The following is a 26,707-nucleotide window of genomic DNA, read 5'->3' on the forward strand; positions in this document are numbered from 1 at the left end:
ATTTGAATGCATTATAATTAATAACTAAAATTTAATCTCTAAAACTTTCTCCTAAATATTTTCATATTTACAAAGCTGTAGAAAATATATACCCTACTAACTTCTACCCCACCCTCTACTAGAATTCTCTGATCCTATCCACAGTACCAACTTCTACTCTACCCTGAATTCTCCTATCCTCTTTGTAATACTCCCATAATTTCTAACTCTAGAATTTAACTCCGGTGATAATAAGCTTTTTAGTGGCTCAATTCAATAAAAACTCATTTAAATTTCTTTATAACATCTTATTGGCTCAATTCAATAAAAACTCATTTAAATTTATATATAATTTTATTTTTTTTTATTTTATTTTTTTTTGTGGTTCAAGATTATCAAATAAATTTATGAGATAAAGATTTATTGATTTACCCTAATCCTTGCCTGCAAGTATTTTATTGTGCATACCAACACTATTATGAGACCAATTAATTACAATGCTTTGCAAATTGGTGTATAGATTTGAAACACTTCAATCTTAATTGAGAGAATCGAAGTAGACAATACAAATGTATTTGAGACAAACAAGGATTATGACAACAGCTGTATCATCGAGCAATGGCAAATAAGCACTTGACGATGTGGTATACATATTTATTGTTCTCCCTGTAAAACAATATCACTTCAAGCAAGTTTTGTGTAACCTCGATGAAGAAACTTGAACAGTAGATGATAATCAGAGCTTCTGAAACCAACTTCTGCCTGAAATTTGTGTATCGGCTGAGAAAAAGCTAGAAATGCTGAGGATCATTAGAGCCCGCGGAGCCAACTTATGCCTGACAAGCATAAAATGATAGCATCTGGTTAATGTTGGTAAACTTGTCACTCAGAAAACCATAATGAGAAGAGCAGCACAAAGACAAACTTTTTTACCCTAAACACTAATCAAACCCTAATCGAACCCTAATGAGAGGAGATGAAACCTAGTTCAGAGAAGATGAAAAGCGAGAGAGAGAGAGAGAGAGAGAGAGTATGTACATTCGGAATATATTATCGAGAATGGTAAACAAGGATAGAAATACCCAAGGGCAAATGGGTCTTTTAATATTCTGCCAAAAGTCCCAGAAAATATATAAAATAACAGGGACGTAAGTGCAAATTCACTTACTTTAACGACTTTCGTCTGTCAGCTTTAGTGTAACTTGGACTAACACAAGGAAAGTCCGTGTGATAAGGGCATGCCTCAGCGGACGTCAGTGGAACTTGGACTAACACAGGGAAAGTCCGTGTGATAAGGGCATGCCTCAGCAGACGTCAGTGTAATTTCCCTTGATCTCTTTTAATTACACAGATAAAAAAATCATTTCATATGACCATTAACAGTCAGTTGACAGAATGTTTAACGAGAAACCATTCCAACCTGATGATTTTGTACACGTGACTCAAGGTAAACCACTTGATGGAATGACTTTATTCGTAATATTTGATAGTTTAAGGGGTTTATTTATTTCATTAGGGAGTGTTTGCATATTTTGAATAGTTGAAGAATGTTTTCTGCAATTTACGGTTAATCTGCAAGCCAATTGATTGTGTGGGGATTGCATAGAGTAGTATGATAGCCCATGGGTTTTCTCCACCAAGTGAGAACTAAGTTGAGGTCGTCTCCCTACTATAGTGTTACAGTTTTCAAAAACCAGATAATTTAAAGTTGTTACTGCATAAAGAAAATGCAATCCGAATTGCTTACCGGAAAAAAGTCCTAAAAATAAATCAATCAGAATTTTTACCATCTCCTCTCAATTTCCCTTCTGCGGATGTGTTTCATAGGTCCTATACATAATAGATTAAGTAAAAGTTACCCAAACATCGACTTTCGACTGCTAATTGTATTGACATTATGGTAAAAAAGATTATTCTCCAAAAAATATAGTTCTGTGAAGTATTTACGGTTTAAGTGGAAAAACAATATTCATACACTCTCCCCGTCTTACTTTGTTTATTTTGATGCAAAATGACCAAATTGTCCAACAACCATTTACACCAGTACACAAATTCGTTCACATCGATGAATAACTTTATATTAACATTGGCAATGGGACATAATTACCAATAGGCCAGTGAGTACCAACTACGAAAAAATGGGAGATAATTTTATGCACAACTTTATTATAAAACAATTGCATTTATCTCCCTAAAGGGCCGTTGGTAACGCATGAACATCAGTACTATTAGGTGACCTCTACTCTCAGAACAGTCACTTTGTAAAAGCTAAAGGCGATCCCCTTCCTGAAATCCTGCTCTAGCAATATCAAGATGGGTTAGGTCTAACTTGAGTCTCCCTCTCCAAGACCCTGCTATAGCAGAACTAGGATTAGCTATGCCCCTTTGCATTTATCTCCCCAATTAAATGAATAAGTTAATACATGTTAATGGAATAGATGCATATCAATTGATTCAATTTTGATCCATCTGATCTAAATCCAATTGGATCACCTGGAATTTTTAATTAAATCCGATAATATGCTAGCAATCTCAAGTCCTATTATTTTAATAAATTAAAAAACCATATATAAGTTACGGTCAATTCAATCCAATCTAATATAATATATATAATGATATACATAAATTATTTATTGTAGGATTTGCTTGCTTCTAATAAAAAATTAATCAAATGGTTTCTATATGGTGTTCTCCCACACGAAAAATATAAAACCTCTCAACCATCCAAGGGTTCTTTTGTTTTTTTCTTATTTTTATTTTTCTCTTATTTTTCTAGCTACATATACTTTTTCTTCTAAACAAAGAGTCAAGGATTCAATTTTTTTTTCCCCATATTCTTAGTGTGTGTGTGTTTTTTTATTCCCATTCTTTCTAACTTCTTTTAATCAGTATAATTAAAATTCAATTAAAGAAGTAAAATAAAATCCTTCTGTGCGGCAAAATGACTAACTGAACCTTACTAGCTATTTCAAATTAACATTTCAACAATAATTATTTTACCCAAAATACCCTTCTATTTCTTATTTTCTCTCTCTGTTTACTCTTTTCTTTTTCAAAAACCTAATTCAACGTCACGCTATGTATATACAATTTACATTAATTATATTTATGTGATTGTATTAGTTCATCGACATACACACACACATATTAAACTATTCAAGAATATGAGTTTGGAGTAGTGGGGGATTTCGCAAAAATAAAATAAAATAAAATAAAAAAATAGTGGCAGTAGCCATAGCGGTTTTGGTGATGGAGAGAAGAGAGAAAGTACAGGCAAATAATAAAAGAAAAAAAGAAGAAGAAAAGAAAGGCTTTTCAATTCTCCCCTCTTGGTAAATGCACTGCTAGGAGGCAGAGCCCAATACTGGCCTCAGCATTTGCAATCTAAATAAAAGATTAGATACTCCAGTGCTCTATAGTCTATACTAATATGGAAGAGACGGACTCTTAGTGCAAGAATATATTTGATAATGACATTTAAAAGGATCAAAATGTCTATAAAAACCTAGCAAGATCACATTATGCAATGTAAAGAAATTAGGCAGAGGAAGAAAAAGCACTACTTCTTACCTCTATTTTTCTCCTTTTCTTCTTCACCTCATCTTTCTGCTTGCTGATCTCATCATCAACACGAAGCGGAACAAGGCTTCCAAAACACACGTGAACATCTGTGTGGCTTCCTAAACAAATATGAGTACCGAGAATCTCAATATTTTTTATTGTTTTCGTTTTTAAATCATACTCAAGAAGCCTTCCACAGTCCTCTACCACTAGTACTTCCCCACCGCTCTTTGAATAAGCCAAAGGCCTCATATATAAGAAAGACGGTTGTGCAACATAAATTAATCTAGTCCAAGATTCCTTAACTCCATACTCCATCATCACCCATATATCAACATCACAGGTCCTGACATGGTAGCTAACTATACAAAGGCATCCTCCTAGAACCTCCAGAAATATCTCACCATTCTTATCCAAATAATCCGGCTGTGGCATGAACCGAAATTCCTCAACTCCAAGATCAAAAGCAGCAATCAAGCTGCCCTCTGTTATTTGATACACAGCCCAGTGTAAAGCCCCACTAGCGAGCACAGCATTCACTCCCCATGTCCTGAAGGAATAAGGGAAATCTTGAATTCTTCGCCACGAATTCAACTTCAGACTGTAAACCTTAACTTCAGAACCAAGTGAGTCATAATATCTGTCATAATACTCTATTAACCTCACCACCTTGTAGTCATCGCTGACAGAATCGTATCCAAACCCGTAAATTATAAAATGATTAATGCTGCCACATTCAAGTGGGAACTCAATTGGTGTGATTGGTAACTTATGGTGTTTCCGGGTTGAAGGATTCCACAGGGTAATGTCTTTCTCTGAGTAACACAAACAGAGCAAGCCATCACAAGAACCAACTACTTCAAAACCTCCTCCATTCTTCAATGGGTGGACAAGCTCTACGGGATCATCATCGAGAGAGTCAAAGTCTATGGAGTGGAGCCCGCAATCTCTGAAAATGATGCTGCGATTGGTGTTGGTTTCGACGGATCGATTTAGATGCAATTTGATGAAATCTGGGCTGTCGATCAGAGCATGCCATGATTTCGATATGCATCTGAACCGTAAAAGGGGTTTCACCGGTAATCTTGATAGTATGTCGACGATTACATCCACAGGAAGTTCCGACATTTTTGGCTTCTCTGCAATGTAAATCATTTACAGCGCAAGTGTACATGCACAAAAACCAATCAGAAATACAGAATATATGGGATCTTACAGAAATATGAAAAAAAATAAAATAAATAAATTCCAAAATGCAGCCATTAGCATTAGTGTGCTGCAGGCTGCACCATACACAGCCATAAAATCAGTAATATATAGGACAAGAACAAAAATACAAGTATTACTACTTTCTTTGTCATGAGATATAAAAGATCAGAAGACTAGAAACCACACACGTCCACCAAATTAATAGCGGATGGACTAAAACTCTATGAGAGAGAAGGTCAAAAAAGCACTCTTCAAGAAAGCAAGCAGTTTTTCTTGTAGTATGCATTACAAAAATTTGGGATTCAATTAGATTTGGACGGGGCAAGATAGAAATTTATGAAATGATTCACGTTCAACAGGTGTTGTGTTGACATTCTCGTATCTGATTTAACAATATTTCCACGTCCAAGTTTTAGTTCTATAATAATAATAAGAAGAAGAAGAACAAGAACAAGAACAAGAACAACAACAACAACAAAAGTAACTCTCTTGTCAAATAATCTTATTTTTCCTCATTATTCATTTTATGTGACAACTGGGAACCACAACAAACTTGGGAACCATAGATTCTTTCTCAGAGTATCACATTTTTTAATGGAAGTACCATTTTATAAAAAATCAAAATACTTGAATTAACCTCCGAAACTAAGAAAAGGCAGACAGGGATCCACGCTATCCACTAGTGTCGCACTTCTTCTGAATAAGGACGGATAAAGATGAAAAGTACAACATATTTGAACAAAGAAACCCTCTAAGGCGGTTTTTGTTGGATGCAATCCAACTAAAAAACATACAGTTGCACCATAAAAGTTTCATAGGAAAAATAACTATTGAGCAATCAAATGTGAATCATTGCAGTATAGTGATCATGGTCACTATACTGCAATTACTTCCCAGTTTGATAGCTAAATTATAGTTTTTTCTTTCATTTAATGACACCAAAACACCCATCTATATGTTTTGTGTGGGTACTAAAATATGTTTGTACCAAATGTAACATCCAATCTTATTTGACAAAAAATAAATAATAAAAAATAAAAATACTAACATACAGTCTTCCATATCAACAGGATTTTTATCATTTCCTTCATTACATAATTCGACAATTAGGTTTTCTATTTTCCCTGATAAAAATGACATCTCTTTATCTTTGAAAAGCTTTACCCCACCCAAAAAAAAAAAAAAAAAAAAGGTAAAATTTTCACAATTCCATGTTTCCAACAAAGGAACACCTATTTTTTTAAATAATAATAATAAAAAAAATTACATCATATATACACAACCAAACCTAATTTAAATTGACAAAACTTGACCTAACTAGTTTGAGCAAATTCACATCAAATAGTAACTAGAAGGGGCCAAAAACACCAAAAACAACATTACATCATTCAACTTGTGAATTTCAGTCAATCAACATGAACATATAAGCAACCAAAATGAAAAGTAAGGCCATTAATGTAACTAAATAATAGGAGTTGAGACACAGTGAATTAAACAGAGATGGAACAATTTCGAGACTGGGAACGAATGTACCTGGAATTGGGTAGAGAACAAGCAAGCCAGGTTTGCTCAGCTAGATATCTGTCTTGTGACCTCGACTCGCCGTGTTTCATTGTTTTTTGGGTTTTAACGTTTTATAGTAATGTTTTTGGAGCACTGAAACGGTGCGATAATTTAAAGACGACGATTCCACGGCGCCCAATCGATTTTAAGGTGCGGTGCTCCAAAACTAGTACTATTACCAATATATTATGATAATACATTTAATGAATGAGCAGAAACAGGATATGAGGGGGGAAAAATCAAGAATAGTATATGTATGTATTTAATATATTTTAGTAATGAATTTAATGGACTAATATGTAGTCCAATGACATAACCTCCTCATCCAAAAAGAAAGACTTTCAAGTACAAATACAAGTCTAAGTGAAAAAAATGTGTCCTTATTTTTTTCCCTTCTTTTTTTGTTTTTTTGGATGTTTGATAATAACAAATCAGATATGAATTTAATAATAAATAATATGTTGAGTTATTGGGTCGGATCAATTCGTATATGATTCTTATTAAATTTGGGTCGGATCAGTGACGGACCCAGAAAATTTGGTGAGGGGGGGCGAATTTTTAATTTGTGGGTACAAAATTATATGATGGGTTTATTTTTGTAATTTTAGTAGGGTTTTTTTCATAAATTTTAAAAAAATTTAAGTATAAAATGAAAAAAAAAAAAATCAGTGGGGCAAATTATAATTATAGTGGGGCATCTTCATAAATTATCAAAATTTGAAGTATAAAATGCTAAAGAAAAAAAAGAATCCAGTGGGGGCGAATTGTAATTTTAGGGGGGGCATTTTCATAAATTTTAAAAATATTAGGGTATAAAATGAAAATATTTAAAATTCAGGGGGGGCATCTGCCCCCCCTAGTCCCCTGCTGGGTCCGTCCCTGGGTCGGATCGAGCCTAATTTAGTTTGAATTCTATTTAATTTTGACCTAGTTGTGTATATAACGGAACATATCAAAGTGGAAGACTTTTATCTAACTCGTCCCAATGAGACGAAGAATGTGAATATTATCTTGAGATGGGGTTTGTATTTTATTTATTGTGACCTATTTTATAATATTCAATATATATATATATATATATATATATAATATTCAATATGATCAGGCAAGTACAATACACTAGTGACAATGAGATTATAAGACTGAGAAATGAAATTGGAGGAGAGGGAGAGAGAGAGTGCTAATGTTAATTTCTCTAGGGTTTGTGGTTATTTTGGTAATTATAAATGAAGGGAAATTTTGTCACTACATTTATCTATATATATATATATATATATATTTACTTATTGTTTTGGAAGGGGTATATTTTGGTCCAAAAGTTTAGTGAGTGCAAAATTTCCTTGATTTTAAGATTTATTTTGATTGCCAATATTTTGCTAAATGAGCCAAATATGAGCATTCTTCATCATCAAATGGTTCATGGTCTATCAATTTTTGAGAGAATCAAAGTGGATAATACAATTGTATTTGAGATAAACAAGGGTTGTGACAACAGGCAATGTTGGATAACAATGTTGGATACATATTTATCGTTCTCATCTTATATTACACTATCACTTCAAGCATGCTTTGTGAATCCTCCATGAAGGAATGTAGAAAGTTGATGATCAGAACCTCTGGAACCAACTTCTGCCTGAAATTTGTGTAGCGACTGAGATGAGGCTCGAAACGTTGAAGATCATTAGAGCCTGCTGAACCAATTTATGCCTGACAAACACCAAATGATTGCATCCGGTTAATGTTGGTAAAGATGTAGCGCATAAAACCATAATGAGAAAAACAACACACTGAAAGGCCACAATGTACTAATGGAAATTCTCAATTGTGTTTTTAAAAATGATAAAATAAAAGAAGAAGAAGAAGAAGAAGAAGAAATTTTCACTTGTGAAGGTTGAAGTTTTATGGGACTGAAAGGCCATTTTTTTAAAGACAATGAGAAAAACGTTAACTCAAGGAAACAGTACAACCAGAGTCTAGAGCTCCAATCAACCTATGAGGCCAAACATCCCGAAGGCAATCACCCACTTTACAACCTAAATCCCACTTGCCCAGCTGGTGCGCACCTGAATTACATTATCTGCAAATCCACATTAGCTTGAGCTCGGAATTGTTATCAAGAAGAAAGTTGACACCCCCAAGCACAATAGCATCTAACTCTTCAGCAGCCCTCGGTCAGAGACTCACAGAACTGTTTGGCAATCTCTCTCTCCCTCCATATTTGAGTAATCCCGAGCACACCAGAGCTTAAGACCTTCATGCAAAATTAATGCCCCAGCATTGCCCAGAAACTTCCAAAAACTAGAAGCAGTTCTGAGAGCTCTTCCCATACAATCCCTCAAAACCATGCCCCCCACCCCACTCATGCGGAGCAACATTATAAGCAGCAGCAACATTCAGTTTAAACCAACCCCTGGAGGACCAGACAATCGAATTGAGTCGAAAGGATTTGTCAGCTGGAGAAGCATAGTGAGAATTCTGCAGCTGGACTACTCTAAATTCATAGAAATTAGCTAGTTCTCTCTCTCCATAAGAAAATGAGGACCCCATCTAACCTTGTAAACACCCACTCATCCCTCCCTATCAACAGCTGCCACCAGAAAATGCTCTAGTGAGTTGGCTTGGTTTAATTGTTCTAAATTACCTACTAGCTACTAGCTGTATTTTTCAAGATCACATCTTATTGGATATTCATATTACTAACTCGGAAGTCAATCGACCAGGAAAGTAATAATCTTCATCAAGAGACTTGCATGGCTTTGAAGAGGATCTTTGGGTTTGATTGCAAGTATTTTTATGTGGCTAAAAGGATGAAGAAGTATGAACCCCAAGGCTTTGCAAAAGGAGTGGTAAAGAAGAAACAGTATTGTGAGGTTTGAATAAGGCATATTTGACAATCACTTGTTAACAATGTATATCAGGTTCTTATATCATCACTCAAGCGTGACCTTCCTCACAGGTGAAGAGACAATCAGGAACAAAGTAAAAACAAATTTGATATATTAAGGAAACAAATGCAAATGGAGGGAGTCGAGAAATTTGAGTGCAAAACCTCCTAAAAGCTTAGATACCATATTAGAAAACAAATTTCCCAAAAAATTAGAGTTGTTAAGAAATTGAGCTAACAATATATATCAAACTCTCACAAATCAAGGAAGGGCAAACATCTGTTACGAAAATAGTAACTTTATTTATTTTTATTTTTATTTATTTATTGATAAAAAAGATTCATTAAGAAACAAGATACGAAAATATATCTGTTAATTTAATAATTCAAAGTACAATTCTACAATAGTGATAGATAACAGATAAGCAACATAAATATACAAGAGAAAAACAATATACCATTTAATCCAGCATCAATACATCAGCATCATTTCACCACTGCCCTTTCTTGTTCATGCACCTATATTCCTACCAAACATTTCAAATCATAAACTGAAATAACTGCTTATAGCATGAGCGGCACCAACAAGGCTAAAGAATACAGCAAGAATGCCACCATGTGTTACCTGCTGGAAATAGGCAGGCAAAACAAGAATAATTAAATCAGCACAAAGGGGACGGATATTATGATAGGCTAAGCTAGTTATAAAGGCTATGAACGAACTCCACTGTCAAATTGCAGCATGAAAGCACACATTGATAACTGATGCATGTTACACCTTGACAAATACTCTCATCACTATTACACTGCAATTATTACCATTACTAAACTCGATAGCGATTCAAACCATAATGTAGCAACCATATAATACCTCATAACATTGAGGTAAAGAGGATGATAGAACTAAATAAGTAATGTATTAAAAACTGCCAGCATTGTTTGCTAGATTTCCACTTATTTTACCTAAGGTACTGCCTGCTCCATCTTCAGGGTCTTGCATCCACATAGCAACCATAAGCCAATTCTGCATCACTATTCTCATGATCTTCAGAATTTCCCTTCCACATTTTGTTTTCTTTTACGCTTTCTCTTAAATGACTTGAGCATGGATTGGTGTTATATTTGAGCAGGTTCAGATTATTTTGGACCCACTTAGTATCAAAAGCACTTGGAAAATGAGATACTGACCATAATTCCTTGATAAGATATGTTTGTTATCATAAATTGGAGGCAAGTTAGACAATTTTAGGCTTTAAAAACTACCAAACACAAGCAAAATTGTCCAAGGCAAACACGAGGCAGTTTGATTGTAAATATAATATTTGCTTATAATAGTCTTTTGTTTTGCCACATTACCCAGATGGAGAAAACTCAACCTCAAACCAAATGAATCACTTAAAGAGACGTGGCGATGGTATCCAAAAGTTCTGAGATGTCTTTGGCATACCATGATGCTAGCTAAGGTTATACAGAATCATTTATTGATGATTACTTGAAGGGTATATTTCTTAGCAGAGAAGCCCTAGATCTTTGAAAAGTTCGGGGAGTTGAGAAGGGTGAAAGTTATAAAGGCAAAGAAAGTTTTACGGATGAACTATGGAGGGGAATACAACAGAATTTTCAAAAAAATTGTCAGCTAGCCTCTTTCATAAATTATAACAAAATCAAATTAAAAAAAAAAAAAAAAAAAGAAAGAAAAAAAAAAGACTTCAGCTAGATGAGAAAGAGCCATTTTAGGCATGTTTGAGATTATATGAAAGGAAAATTTAAATAATCATTAGCTGTGGATGCAGGGTCATTTGCTCTTCAGTTCTTTACCAATTATGGATCTGTACATGATTAATTCTGAATTTCTGAAGCAAATTCCTTTAAAATTTTCAACATGTATTAAGAAAGGCAGTAAATTTTATTTACAAAGGATATTATTAATTCTCTCATTGAAAATGTCACTTTCTTTGCACTGAGTTCAGCAATATATGAGCTTCAGATAGCTAGCCATTAGACATATGATTGTCATTTATTCTTATATTAACACTACTATTAAAGAAGTGCTTCCTAAATAATTGTTACAATGTAACCTAATATAGAAGAGATTTTTTCCCACAATGAAAAGCCATCAGGCAACAAATACTATGAACACTTCCAAGTAATAGAAACATAATTCATGTTATATTGACACTGTAAATAAAATCCAAGTTTCCACCGGAATTAAAGATTGCATGGCTATCGTGGTAAAAGCAAATAGAATTCAATTCTCACCACCACCAGATTCAGGAATGTGGTTACCATGGGGATGAAGTGGCCGATACCTCGAACGGAAGGGCCATAGAGAGGTCAACTGTCTCCACCTCAAGCACCGCCGGTTCCTCTCTGCCCCACCGCGAGAATCCTCAGTTGACGATTCTTCATCCGGAACGCCACTATTAAATGGAACCGGCAGCTCATGCCTGCAAACTGGACAAGTATTGTGTAGCCTCAACCAAGGAACGATACAATCAGAGTGATATATATGGTTGCAGGGCAACTCTCTCGCTTCCCCACCAACCTTAAACTCCTCCTTACAAACCGGACACTGTAAATCATCAACCAAATGAGATGGCATAATCTTTACAGTTGGCACAGCATTGATGGCAGCATCAGGGGCTGGGGGTGGACCTGGTCTGTCATTTTGAGTCAGTTGATCAATCAGCCCTTGTAGGCCTTGCCCGACAAAGTAATTCCTAGGCTCAACTCCTGGAGGCACCACATTTTCCGGTTGGGAATCCAATCCACCGGGGAGAGGTCCGACACGTCTGACAACTATCCAAGTCCGGGGACGGGCCAGAATGCCACTTTCAGGGCCCCAATCATCCCTTTCATCAAAAACACGATTCCGTCTCCACGGCCAATGAAAGCGTCGATTCCCAGTCCCTGAATTCCTATGATCTATTCCACCAAAGCCATGATTTCGTTCCTGAGGCACTCTAAGTCCCATATCTGGAGACCTATTACCTCTCCCATCAGAATCAGGTTCACGCCGCCCAATGAGAGGATCGAACATGAGAGAAAGTGCTTCTAGTATACGGGCTTCTGGGGAGGGATCGAATTCGGAGAAATCGACAATCGCTCTGGGCGTTGCTATGTCAACCTCATATAGAAACTGGCCAAAGCAGCGAGGACACGCGATATCAGATGGGTTTTCGGAGGCGACTCTGACCGTTCGATGACAATGATAACACCAGTAGAGCTGGTAGATTCTGTTGCCATCGTTGGTCCCTACACGAGGAGGGCTCAAAGACATAACTATGACTGGTGAGCTTCAAACCCCAAATGGGTCTCAACTATTTCTTTCTGGGTTGTGGAAAGAATCAATGAAAAAATGTAAATGGCTGTACATATATGTAAAAACATGTATATATATATATATATTGAGATACAGTAATGGAAGAGAGAATAGAGAGAATAGCTTTTTGGATATGCGGAAAGCTATTCTTTCTCTCTCTCCTAAAGGCAGTTGGCCTTGCCTCATCTTCATACGCTTTGTTTCTTCCTTACAAAGAAAAGGATGAGTGAAGTACTGTGCAAAGGGTGCTATTTAGGAGGTTCTATTGTTGTTCTTTGAAAATTTAAATTGGGAGGGAAAGTAACGGCTAACTTACCCGGGAAGGGAAGTTAAGAAGAATGGGTGCATTGGTTGTCATGGTCGCAACATGATCGACGAAATGTCTGAAAGATATGTGGGTTTTGATCGAGTGGTTTGGTTAATTACGCGAGAAGGGAAAATTGTAAGATGGGGCTTTTTCTGTAATAATTCTTGAAAAGTGAAAACCGAGTAAAATAATACCACTGCAGTAATAATAATAATATAAAAAAATTCATATAAAACATTTTTCTATTTTTAAAAATTATTTTCTATGTTCTCTATTATATGTCTGAAAATCCAAAGGTCAAAATATGCGCGAGACAATAGATTGTAGAATAAAATTTGTAGTGGTGCATTTATGTTGCAAAGCCTTGTAGTTTGAGATGCAACTCTGTGGGATTGGACAGATTTGAAGTATAACTTGACCATGTTTGGGCTTGGATAGCTTGTCACAGTTATAAAAGAAAAAAAAAAAAATTAAAAATAGAAAATTAATTTTTCTTTTTTTAGAGAATTATAAGAGACAATTATTTGAAAATAAATTTTTTTATTTATTTTTAAACTAGATTTCATAAAACAATTCTCAAAAATTATCAAGCAAGGATACTTTTCTATTTCGAATTAAAAAGTGGAGTTAATTTGATGTCCATATAGCCAATCACTACATTAAAATTTTAATGTGTTTCATATTAGATTATTCCTAATCAACTACAATAAATTAAGTTTTAAGATTTAAACAAGGGAAATTGAAATGAGAAATGTAATCATAATTGAATATTATATATAATATTTTTATAATAAAAAATATAAAATTAGAAGCTCGGGTTGGGCTTGGGTTGCTAGTACGTCAACCCAAGTCTAAGCCGAATAAAGTTTGAATATAAATTTTCAATTCTGGTCCAACTCTAATTTGTAAAAATAATTGTTCAAGTCCGTAAAAAAAATGGGCTGAAGTTGAATTGAGTTTGAGTTAGTCCAACCAAATTACACCCTTACATCATATGAGGATGAAGATGAATGTGAATATTAAACAATGCATAAAAGGGGCTCAATTTTAAAAAATAAAAATAAAAATAAAAAAATCAACTAACATTGATATAACATGAAAAAAAAAAAAAAATTAAAAAGAAAAAATGAAATAAAATTGAGATATATTTGAAAGAAAAAAAATAAATTAGAATATGATTCAAAAGGGGAAATTTGACTTTTTTTAGAAGAAATTTAAGGAATTTAAAAAATAAAAGAAAGAAAAAGTTATGATAATTTTAGAAATTAAAAATTTAGGGTGGCACAATATATAATTTTTCATATATACTAAAAAAAAATTACAAATTAACTATATATATTCTATTGGGCGGGGCCAGGTCAGGGGCACGTGCCCCTCCAGTCCTTAATTGGTTCCGTCCCTAATCCTGACTAAAGTCCAGCAGTTTACTGCTCGTTTGGTTTGGATTTGACCACGTACCTATATTATATTAGATATAACAAGAGTTATTTGTTCCACATTAGATTCAGATAGGAAAGTGATTGGGTATAAATGAATAGATATACAGCACTACCCAACAGCTTGAATTTTTAGGTAAATAGACAAGCGTCCACCTGTTATAGTTGGTACCAGAGTCACACCCAGTCCTTGATCCGGTGTCACGCTAAGCGCTTGGCCCGGAAGGAAGGGGGATATGGGGGTGGCTATAGCCCCCCTAATATTTTGGAATTTTTTTTAGTATAAGTAAAAATAAAAATAATATAGCATGTATGGTATAAAATCTATATTTGGCTCCTCTCAGAAAAAAAAAAAAAAAAAAAAAAAATCATTCTTAATTAGCATTTAACAAAAGATAGTTTATATATAATCTAAAAGAAAGTGATTTAATTGACGACTGTAGAATCCCATAAAAACTGACTCACATAAAAATTTAATGCGGCTATCTTAAAATTTTAACTCAACCACCGTTCTTTCCATAACGCGACTATTTTAAAATCCTTCCAACTCAAGCACAATTCTTTTCATAACTTTATTATCCTAAGGAATCACTTTTTTCTCATCGATGTAGATAATTTTTATGCACACTGCAATCCAGGTTAATTTCAAAGTTTATTTTTTATTTTTTTATTTTTTTTTCTCTATATATAAATTTTGATTGTATATATGTATTTGTGTGTCTATTTTTATTTTTTAGCTTTCTTAAATTTGGATTTTTTTTTAGCTTTCTTAAATTTTGTATGTATGTATGTATTTTTGAGTGGGTATGTGTCCTTTCCTTTTTTTTTTTTTCTTTTTTTTTTTTTTTTTTAAGATTAGATTAATTAGTTATGATTTTCTTAATCTCTAGAAAAGTTGAATTTCTCAAAATTTTACTTGGTATATTGTTATATTGATTTTTAGTTTATAAGAATACATAACATTCTTTCCGATCCAATATATGCATTTTTCAATATTAATACTGTAGTATAGTTTTGTTTTGCATCTCAAATAAGTTTCTAAAAAAGTAATAATGTTTATTTATCACTTTTTTTTATTATTAATTTGTGCAAGTATTACATGATTTTTTTTTTATTTATAATTTTGGTATAAATCTTATTTGTGTTTGTTCAAAAAGTTTGATAAAAAGTTTCTTTAAATAACTAGTTTTTTAATTTAAATAAATTGGCAAAAGTTTAAATAGATACATTTTTGTATGAATATAATAAATAGTAAAATATTTTTGCCTACGTAATAATTTTTTTTTTTTTTTTTTCCAAAAGTTCTAGCTAGGTAATGTTATTTATAATTTTAACCCTTCCAACCTCAAGATCCTGGCTCCGCTCCTACCCGAAGGCGCCCAGGTTTGCTGCCCAGGAAGGCAAAGTGGCCCTAGCCGCAACGAGGACATTGCGAGTTTAGGTGGGGAAGAATATAACAAGGATCATTTGTCTTACATTGAATCCGAATGAAAAAGTGATTGAATATAAATAAGTAAATATGCAACACTACCCGCCCACCCGTTACATTAGACTTATTTACATTTCACCCAACTTATTGTTTTTTAAAAACACAAGCCCCATCTTAAATGAGGTTCATTTCAAGACAAATATCCAACACTCATTGGAATCCTACTGTTCGCCCAGTTATTGTAAGGCCTGGCCCGTTATCAGAAGCAAGAGGGATCGGGCCTGTCCAAAATAGTGGGTCGTGCCCACCCATTAAGAAACGTTCATCTTGAGTGCATTAGTTTATTATGTCCCAGGCTCCCCATGTGATCCCTTATAACAATATTTATATATATATATATAATAACAGTCTATGTCTGGACTCTAAATTGTAAAAAAAATATTTTTATTAGTAAATTTTAATCCACCATATGTATAACATGATCATCAGCTCATTCGTTTTAAAATATGTTTGAAGTCATATTAAATTACTGTAATTGGCTAAAATATGTAGTCATATTAATATGATGAAAGAAGGCATGATAATTATATGGTGAATTGTACTGGGCTTATTATAATATGATTCATATCATATTGCATGAATGAAGGCTTGATATAGTATGATTGTTACTGATTATAACGTTAATTTAGAGGATACCCTTAAAGATATATTTCATGAATCAGTATAAAATTTATCCTTTAAGATATTGGAGAAAACTATCGAAAAGAATAATAATGTTAAAAAATTTATTCATTATTATATAATCTTCCGTGCCTGCAACAACCCTGTATATAGTATGGTTATCACATCGATGAACCTTCCACAGATTAGGTGTTATTAGCGAAAATATGTTTATCTTTTATTTAAATTTTACCATGGTAATTCTCCTCCTAATTAAATAGTTCACAAATTAGGTGTTATTAGCAAAAATATGTTTATCTTTTATTTAAATTTTACCATCATAATTCTCCTCCTAATTAAATAGTTCTAATGTTAATGTGGGAGCAACTAGCTTAATTGACTATTATATTTTTTTTAAGTTTATATATATATCTAAAATAAAAAATATATATATTCCATAGATTTGTAGTACAATTCTAATGAACTCAGTTGGTAAAAATTTAAAATAATCAAGATACTGGGAGAGGGTGAAGTTGTTTATATATGGAATGAAATTGAATCAAATAATAAAATGTGGCAAGGAACCTATATCCCATTACCTATTTATCATTTCATATGTTTGTGAGCTATCATTACTAAATTATCCACTTCAAAGGGCTTCATATTTTCCACTTCTCTTTTGCTGCTGATGTACTCATGTTGTGTCATGGGGACTTTAATTAAGCTAAAGTACTTAAAAGAGTCCCTTGCTAATGTACTCATGTTGTGTCATGGGGACTTTAATTAAGCTAAAGTCCTTAAAGAGAGTCCCTTGACACCTTCAATAAAATCTCTGTTCTTACCCCTAACTGGAGTAAAAGCAACATCTTTTTTAGTGGAGTTTTTGTTGAAGTTTTCTTTTGACAATTAGCTCCCCGTGTGGACCTTTATACCAGGTATTTACTCAAACTCAAATCATGGACAGGGATGGTGCATCAACAAGCTCATGAAAGTGTCTCAACTCCTTTCTAACAACCAATGGAATTGGCCCAGAAACTTGGTTAACTTGGTTAACCTAATGCAGTGGACAACCTCACCAACAAAAAAATACCCACTCGAACACACCATCAGACCGATCTCCAATCCACTCCTTACAAGTTTGGCACAAACTGGTCTGGTTTAAACACCTAATTCTAAAGCACTCATTCTGTTTATGGATTGTATTTCAGGGTAAATTATCTATGCGAGACAGATCATCAATGGATTTTACAATGCAACCAAATGTGAGTGTGAGTTCATTGTGTCTCAATGATGCAGAGAGTCATGAACACATCTTTTATAACTGGACATATGCGAAGTCAATTTGGAATAGGCTACAACAAAAATGTTGGTTCTTTTTAAACCCTAATACATGGTACTTACTTAGAAGTTCACGCTGGCAAGTTTTGTGTACCACATCTGGAGTAAACGTAACAACATGATCTTTCGCAACAAAAGTGCGAATCCAATTCAGACCTTCAATGCAATTGTCAATACAGTGAGATTCAAGTTGTTCTCCATCAAGAAATGCTCTTATGCTGAGGAGATAACAATGGAATGGAATCTACCCACCTCTTTCTATGACTTGACCCAATCAAACCCTTTTTTCACCATCCCACAAATCCCACAACCACTGCCATAACCATAACCTTAGCTAGGGGTGCACCCTGGGTTGTGTAACCCCAACCCATTCCAAGCCCAGCCCGATTTTTCATGAGTTTGGGCAATCATTTTTATAATTAGAGTTGGGCTTGGGTTGAAAATTTTCAACCCGAATTTAATCAGGATTGGGTTTGGGTTGAACTGTTAGCAACCTAAGCCAACCCGAGCCCGAATTATAATATTATTTTCACATATATTTTTACTTTTAAATACATTATATATAATATTTAAACTATGATTACTTTTTTTCTTTTCAACTTCTTTTATTGAAGCTTAAATTATTGTATGTTAACATATAGGAAAATTAAAAATTTGTTTGTAATTTATTAAAAATCTATAAAAAGTCTTTAAAACTTTTTCTTATTTAAGAGTAATTTAATCTAAAACTAATTCAATATCATATTAAATATTCGGCGTAAAGATTACCCATACGAATAACCTGAAATTTTTACCTGAAATCTAAGCCTGAGTTGTAAGCCTGAATTTAAAAGTAAAATGATGGGTTGAGCTCAAGTTATATCTCAAATTCGCCCAATCCGCCTGAGTTGCAGCCTTAACCTTAGCCAGCACCACCACAGCAACTGTTGTTATGAGCTTGTTGATGGAATCCCGCCTATGCCTATGGTTGGGCTTGAGTTTTCTGGTATCCACCTTTGGGCCAGCTGGTTGGACATTTTGGTTCTGTTTTTTTTTTTTTTGCTGTTGTTTGGGCTCTATTTTTTAAGATTTGGTTTCTTTGCTTTTGGTATTTGGGCAAATGGCCCATAATGCCTGCATGGGAATTCCCCTTGTACATTTGTATTCTTTTGCCTTTTTATTACATCTCTACTTAATTACCAAAAAAAAAAGTTAAAAGAAAAGTGTCCTTGCCTTGACAATATGCAAAGGTCCTACTTGGATGTTTATGGTAAGGCAATTTAGAACAGTGATTTCTGCTAAATTCGCGTTCTATGGAAAGAAAGATGAACATAATTCATTTCCCATAAAAAATTAGCTTGGGCACCATCTCCTTCAAACATTTGATGTCCGAACTCTAAATTGTGCAAAGATATTTTGATTAGTGAATTTTAATTGTCCATTCACTTGTGGTTATTTTACTCATAAGTTTAAAATATGTTTTAAGTCATATTAACGGTGGGTGACGTGCAAAAAAAAAAAAAAAAAAACCTCTTTAAATTGAATTTAGAATGTGCAAATCCACTTAATTTTAAATATAGGTAAAAATATCTTTATGCTATGTTAGGTAGGAATGAAAAAAATTGAATAGAAGGGAGGAAGAGGGATGGACCAGATATCCCTTAAATTGTGTATAATTTTTTTTTTTTTTTTTTTTTTTTTGTTCTTATTGGTTAGAAGAAAATAAACTAATAATTTACTATATTCGTTAAAAGAGAAAAATAGTAAGTTTTGATTATTTTTACTGTTATATCCAATAATTGTAATTTAAAATTTGTATAATATAGAATAATATTTAATTTAAAACTTTTATAATATTCTACTTGTCTTCCCTCCTTTTTTTCGCCCATTTTTTGGTGGATGAAAGTTTGTTTATTTTTCTTTCTTTCCTTATATTGACTCTACCGGACAAATGAAATTCGTTTTTTTCTCTCTAAGTATTTTTTTTTTTTTTTTTTTCTTTTTCACTTCACTATTTATACTATTTTCCATGTCATTCCTTCAACTTCAATACTGTTTTTTTAGAACATATTTTATCAAGCATTAGCTTGGTTTCTGTAAGGATTTAATTTCAACGACTTAGTGGCATTTGATGTTTAAACTCTAAATTGTGTAAAAATATTGTGACAAGTAAATTTTAATGGTTCAGGTATGTCACATGCTCTTTTGACTATTCAACTCACAGGTTTTAAAATTTGCTTCTAAGTCATATTAAAATTGATTGGTTAAAATAGTAAAGCTAGTCATGTTAATATGATGAAAGAAAGCCTGTCACTGATGATGAATTATACTTTATTACATAATGATAATATTATCCATTCTTATTGAACGATGGTTGGTTAACATGACTTTTTATTATAAAGATATATTTCATACTCGGTAAAATTTATCATTTGAGATATTATATTAGAGAAAATTATGATATGCTTTTTCAATTATCCTTTGTTCTCCTCTCTTTGATAAAAAGTTCATAAAATATTTTTCTTAAATAGCAATGAATTTTTTTTTTAACGAAATAGAGAAGTTATTTCATGCTGTTTAGAATATATTATTTGAAATATTAGAGAAAGCTAACCATCAATTTGATATCAAATTTTATTTGATATCAATTGGATACTCACAATTTTAACACTCCCACTTTAAGAAATTTTGATAAGAGTAGTTGGAGTTAGATACTCTAGAGGCATACCTGTAAGTTCTTATTTTTTTCACTTCACCATTTATATTATGACCCGTGTCATTCCTTCAACTTCAATACACTCTTTTACAACGACTCGGTGTCATTTGATGTTTAAACTCTAAATTGTGTAAAAATATTCTGACAAGTGAATTTTAATGGTTCACATATGTCACACGCTATTTTGACTATTCAACTCTGCAAGTTTTAAAATTTGCTTCTAATTCATATTAAAATTGATTGGTTAAAATACTATAGTCATGTTAAAAGATAGCATGACACTGATCTGATGAATTATACTTTATTATATAATGATAATATTATCCATTCTTGTTGAATGATTTTTGGTTAACATGACTTTTTATTATAAAGATATATATTTGATAATATATATATATTTTTAATAAAATAGAAACACAAAGCTACCATTTGAGATATTGGAGAAAACAAAATATAAAAATTATCTAAATCAATTTTTTTTAATCATTTTTTCGTTCAAAATGAAACTCAAAATGAATGCTCAATTTAATATCAAATTTTATTTGATTTCAATTTTATTTGATCATTCTTATCGCGATCATCCTTCGTTGTTATTCGGATGCTCTCATTGTCTTCATGTATACTTAGTGTTAGATATATGGATGTTTGCAACTTGAATAGAAAATTTAAGAGGCATTTTAACCCTGTATGCATATTCATGGCTATCAACCAAAAATATTTATGAAAATAATCTGAAATATTTGCAAAATGCTCAATTAGTGTCATTGTTTAATAATTGTTTTAGAGTAAATTATAAAACAAAAACCCTTCAACTTTCACGATTTCATAAATTACCCCATTAAGTCTTGTTTTTGCACTAATTTCTTGACAATGTTAAGAAATGGTGCAAATCACCTTCAGTTTAAGGATGTCAACCAAAAATATTTAAGAAAATAATATTTGCAAAATGGCAATAATCCAATTAGTGATAATTGTTTTAGAGTAAATTATAAAACAAACTTCAACGATTTCATAAATTACTCCATTAAGTTTCGTTTTTGGACTTAATTTCCTAACAATATTAAGAAATGGTGCAAATCACTTCACATTTAAGACCGTAAAAATTCCCCTCTGCTCTCACAATTTTATGAATTACTCCTTCTAACTTTTGGTTTTTTTTTTTTACATAACTCTCTTAAACTATTAATTAAGAAATGTTGCAAATCACCTCTTGAAATATGAGGGTTTTTTTTTTTTTTTTTAATAAAATTTGTTTATCTTATGTTGCATTAGCTATATATGCAAATACATTTTTTTTTTTTTCTTTTTTAAGCAAGAAACACACTTACACAAATTATTTACCATTCAAACATAAAACTCTGTGACTTTGAATAAATTGAAAGAGTTCTATGGACAGTAATGGGTTTCAAATAAACTAAAAGAATTCTATGGATATAAAACTACATAATATATTTTTGTTTTTAAAACTTTCTATAAGTTTATAAGCCTTATATCTTTTTGTGTTCCTTTCTTTCCTCATTTTTATCACCAATACCTGATAACTTTGTTTCTTTACTCTCTCACCCACCAATACCTGAGGTGTATTTTTGAAGCCAAATATCAACTCCTTGTGAAAATTTACGCTGTATGAATTGGTTGAAAACTAATTTAATTTGTTTTATGCTTGGAAACGTTTAATTGGTGCTTAAATTTGAAATTGGAAAAAATTTAATTATAAATTTATACTAAATATTACACGATTTCAAATTCAAAATACTAATTTGTTATCCCCCAAACATAACATGAGTTAGAATTGATTTGCAAACGGGATAAAAATAAAAATGTATTGCGGTCAACTGAAACATATGGGTGGCAGGAAAAGAAAAGGTTAGGACCACCATACAACATGTACTAGTCGGATTTACATATTACAGTGCAAGTCTGTTCAAACCCTATTTTTGTACCAAATGGTGGTCCTATAAATATGTCTGTAAGGTATTTTCTTATATTTGTGGTTCACATGATTTGAATAAGTAATTTACATTTATATTTGATTATTAAGTAAATAGATATGAGATTAATATTATATTATTTGATCAACTTATAAATTATCTTTTTGATAATTAATTATTGGAAAAATATTTTCCTATTTGTTTCTTATTTTGATGGAAAATAGAATTAGGGTCACTAAAAGGAAAACTGATCATCTCTTTATCATATAAAATACATATTCCATCAATAATGTACACGTATGAAACAACACGTATAATGTTTATATGTGTAAAAGACTAAGAGAGAAATTAGTTTAGCATGTTGTTCGTTCTTTAGAAAGGATCTCGACGTTTGGCTTGATCTCATCAGGTTTGCAATCACGAATCGAGGTATTTATATCTAACTACTTATTTATGCATTATAAACATGTGAAAATAATGAAGTTCAATTTCCTGTAACTATGATTCGTGGTTAATGTTCTCGCACAAATATTATAACATGTTTATTTGTGATAAATGTTTGACACGAATAATTATAATTTACATGTACTTTCAGAGTTTATGATTTAGGAACATATTATTTTATTACATAAATAATTTATGTAAATTTAAAGTAAAATTCTATACTTATATAATTTATTTTCTTTAAATCTGATATACGTACACTATATATATATATATTTTTGATGGTAGGATATATCCTTATACGTGCACAGTACTATCATTATGGATCAATTTACCTGGACACCAAACAAGTTTCTTTGGTTTGGGTATCTTCATTTTCGAGCCTCATTGAATTGCTTGAATGTTAAAACTTGAAACAGATGCATGCATATGCATGTATAATTTGGTTGATATGTTTCTCGTGTTAAGCTTATATAAGTACATTATAGGTAACTATGAATTTTGAACGTCCACTGCTATTTGTGCTTGATTGATTGGCTTTGTTCGGCATATGATTAAGCATGAAAATTTTAAGAGTAATGACATAACTTCCGACTTATTTTGCCGTCTTATCCTCCGAATTTAACGTGGTCTAATCACGTCACATCCAAAAATAACGCTTACTTCCTACCCAAAAAAATAAATAAATACGCGCGCTCTAAAGAAGCCATTAACACAGAGCTTTTATGCCTTTTTCTTTTTATATTGAGCAGAGAATGGTGAAAAGGTCAGGAGTTGAGTAGGTGAAGAGGGCCCAAGTATAGAAAGCAGTGGAAGCTTTCTTTAAATCAAGCAGCTGGTGTCTGTCCTTCTTGTGCCGACGCGGCGGATTGCGGCGGCGATACTGAACATTGCGGATGCAATGGAGGTCAAGTAGCCGGGGCTCTGTGGGTTTTGAGGAAGAGGACCCAGGTGAGCTTCTTGGCGTTGTTGTTGCGGGATTTGTCGCGGTGGCGACTTGACGTCGAGTCACCGTGGCCGTGGAGGAGGAAGTCATCGTCGGCGGGGCCTTCGAGCTCGACCATGGACCAGTTGTTGTGGTTTTCCACCTTGACGATAACCGGCGTTCCTCGGTGTGGCTCTTTGGTCCACCAATCAAACGGAGGTGCCATTTTGGGGTTGTAAACCCAAAGACCCAGTTCGCGAAATTAATGTGATAAAGCTTATGCTTATGGTTTTTATGCAATGTTAGTAGAAAATGTGTTCCTAAACCATAAACTTTTATACCACATGTAAACTATAATTATTCGTGTCAAACATTTATCACAAATAAGCATGCTATAATATTTGTGCAAGAACATTAAACACAAATCATAATCCTAGAAAATTGAACTTCATTACTTTCACATGTCTATAATGCATAAATAAATAGTTAGATATAAATATCTCGTTCTGTGATTGCAAATCTCACAGAGATCAAGTCAAACGTCGAGATCCTATCTGCGGAGCGAACAACGTGCTAAACTACGACTCTAAAATAATAGCCAAAGTATGGAAACCGATTTCTCTCTCTTAACCTTTTGCATACATAAGCATTATACGTATTGTTTAATCAGTGTACATAATTGATGGGAATATGCACTTTATATGGCAATAGATGACCAGTTTTTCTTTTAGTAACTTTAATTCCACTTTCCATCAAAGTAAGAAACAAATAAGAAAATACTTTCCTAATAATTAATTACCAAAAAGATAATTTATAAGTTGATCAAATAATATAATATTAATCTGATATCTATTTACTAAACCACCAAATAATATAAATATATAAATCATGTGTTCAAATCATGTAAGCCACAAATATAAGAAAATATCTTACAATGCCTCCATAAGATGAGACTGTGAGACCTTGTAAATTTCGATGATGTATATTCTTTTTAATATTCTTATATCTATTTTTAACATATTTGTATTTATTTTTCACTCAAATATTGTAATGTGTTGAAAATCATAACGTTAAAAAACAAACATGATATGTTGAAAAACAAATGTAATAAGGAGCAGCACTACAATAGAGGATCCAAACTCATAAGATCCTATAAAGCATCAACTCAAGCCTTTAAGATATGTATATATATATATATATATATATATATATGTATGTATGTATATATATATATATATATGTATGTATGTATGTGTGTATGTATGTATGTATATATATGTATATATGTGTTTGTATGTATTTGGAGATGCTTCTAGATGTGTGAGACGAATTGGGCAACGTGGAGAGTTTTTGAGTTCTTTTCCCTATTTTTTTCCAAGTTTATATAGTAAACACATTAAATGAAGATTGATTACAATGCATAAATTTGCAGAGTACAGATTATGCAATTTGTCAAGGGAAATGTAGATTTTATTTTGGGAAAATTTACATATAAGTGGTAGCAGCAAAAGTATATTACCCATACATGAACGTAGTTTCCTTATTTACCCTTGCATAAACTAAAAGTCAAAGCATTTTATTTGAACCCTTTAGTATTAAAAATTATATTTTCACCCCTAAAAGTTTACTCTATGCACAATTTACCGAAAGAACAACTTGTGCAAATCTTAGAATTTTGTCAAATAGCACTTAGGAACTACTCCATAGCACTAGAATTAGGAGATACAACGCGTAGTCTACAACGAAGAATAGAGGAACTTAGATCTAAAGTTATTTTGATACAGAATATTTTAGAAGCTAGACAGCAACGATTTTAGTTTATGAATATAATAGATTTTAATAATTTAGATAACTCTATAAAACGACTAGGAGAGAATCTTGATTATAGTAAAAGAACAAGTAGTACAGAATTCTAGTCCAAATAATTTAGATAACAAGATAATATTAGTCGCAATTAAAGATATCAATAATGATATTAAAAATATTGCTGAAAATCAAAAAATAATTATAGATTACTTAAAATCCCTTAAAACTGATATCTAAAGGTTATTAAAATAGTTTTATGAGTACTAGTAATCCTGATTATCTAACTGCATTAGTTGAACTTTACAAAATTGATAAAGAACTCATAAGATTTACAAGTTTTAAAACAGACGTACAATCAACTAATATACATATTAGACATAATAACTTTTTAATCCAGTTATTACTCCAGTTGTATGATAAAGTTAATAAACTTGAAGAGAAATTAGAAGTGATACAAGAAAGTATTCCCAAAGAATCTTCTAAAGAATTATCTAAATTATCAGAAAAAATAAAGGAAATAAAGTTGTCAACCAATAATCAGTCCTCTCCTACAACAACCAAGCGTGTATATTTATTACAACCTCAACCTCATAAGCAAATACCACAATGGCCATTATCCTTAGAAAGACCAAAGAAATAATGAGAGTAGAAGATTTATATGATAATGAACATGATGCTAAAAAATATATAGAATAAGGAATGAAGAAGGTAAAAAAATCTTTATTCCAATAATTTAGACTTCCAAAGCAAGATATACAATCATTTTAGCCAAAGAAAAATAAGTGCAGTTAATAATCAAGTTATTTTAGACCGTATAACACTCGAAGCATGCCAAGAATTAAATGATAATAATTTAGAACCCATGCATTTAGGCGTCATAATGATAGGATTAGTAGGATTAAACAGAGTAGAGATAGGAACTAGAGCACTTGTTTATATTTATGATGACCGATGGAATAACCATCAACAAACACAAATAACCAGCGCCGAAATAGATTTAGCCGACAATGCAGCAATAGTAGGATGTATTCCTAATTACACAATGACTACTAAAGAATTCAGTAAACATATTAAGATAGCTATATCTACAAAAGGATACAATATGACAGGACAATTTGAAAATCTATTAGTTAATACTTTATTTATGGGAAAAACAGTTAATCAGTATAACTTAAAATTTAAAGCCCAATTTAGTGAGATAGTTAAACCTTTTAGTAG

General features: G+C 32.3%; 2 protein-coding genes across 3 annotated transcripts; both read right to left on the reverse strand.

The window, feature by feature from the left end:
- Positions 1 to 496: 496 nt before the first annotated feature.
- On the reverse strand, positions 497 to 6,548 carry LOC132274554 (F-box protein CPR1-like). The gene is made up of 3 exons (XM_059775866.1): positions 6,283 to 6,548; positions 3,550 to 4,679; positions 497 to 815 (listed from the first exon to the last, which is right to left on the reverse strand). Exons 2-3 carry the CDS (start codon positions 4,666 to 4,668, stop codon positions 810 to 812), a joined length of 1,125 nt encoding a protein of 374 aa, XP_059631849.1. The 5' UTR covers positions 4,669 to 4,679; positions 6,283 to 6,548; the 3' UTR covers positions 497 to 809.
- Positions 6,549 to 7,733: 1,185 nt separating this feature from the next.
- LOC132274555 (E3 ubiquitin-protein ligase RZF1) lies at positions 7,734 to 13,059 on the reverse strand. 2 transcript variants are annotated; one of them, XM_059775868.1, is made up of 3 exons: positions 11,483 to 13,059; positions 9,655 to 9,824; positions 7,734 to 8,019 (listed from the first exon to the last, which is right to left on the reverse strand). In XM_059775868.1, the coding sequence occupies exons 1-2, from the start codon at positions 12,474 to 12,476 to the stop codon at positions 9,787 to 9,789; spliced, it is 1,032 nt and encodes a 343-aa protein (XP_059631851.1). In that variant the 5' UTR covers positions 12,477 to 13,059; the 3' UTR covers positions 7,734 to 8,019; positions 9,655 to 9,786. The 2 variants fall into 2 exon arrangements, with proteins under 2 accessions (XP_059631851.1, XP_059631850.1); XM_059775867.1 differs by having other exon boundaries at positions 11,456 to 13,059.
- Positions 13,060 to 26,707: the final 13,648 nt, after the last annotated feature.

The sequence above is a fragment of the Cornus florida genome, unplaced genomic scaffold (assembly GCF_030987335.1).
Source record: "Cornus florida cultivar Cherokee Brave unplaced genomic scaffold, ASM3098733v1 CherokeeBrave_3.0.0_Hap2_Chr09, whole genome shotgun sequence".
Lineage (NCBI taxonomy): Eukaryota > Viridiplantae > Streptophyta > Magnoliopsida > Cornales > Cornaceae > Cornus > Cornus florida.

Bases quoted from the DNA above. Each gene is read 5' to 3' on its own strand.
- LOC132274554 (XM_059775866.1), bottom strand. From the start codon at position 4,668: ATGTCGGAACTTCCTGTGGATGTAATCGTCGACATACTATCAAGATTA.
- LOC132274555 (XM_059775867.1), bottom strand. From the start codon at position 12,476: ATGTCTTTGAGCCCTCCTCGTGTAGGGACCAACGATGGCAACAGAATC. The intron at 9,825-11,455 runs GTGAGAATTGAA...GCCTATTTCCAG, and splicing joins CATTCCTGAATCTGGTGGTG to CAGGTAACACATGGTGGCAT.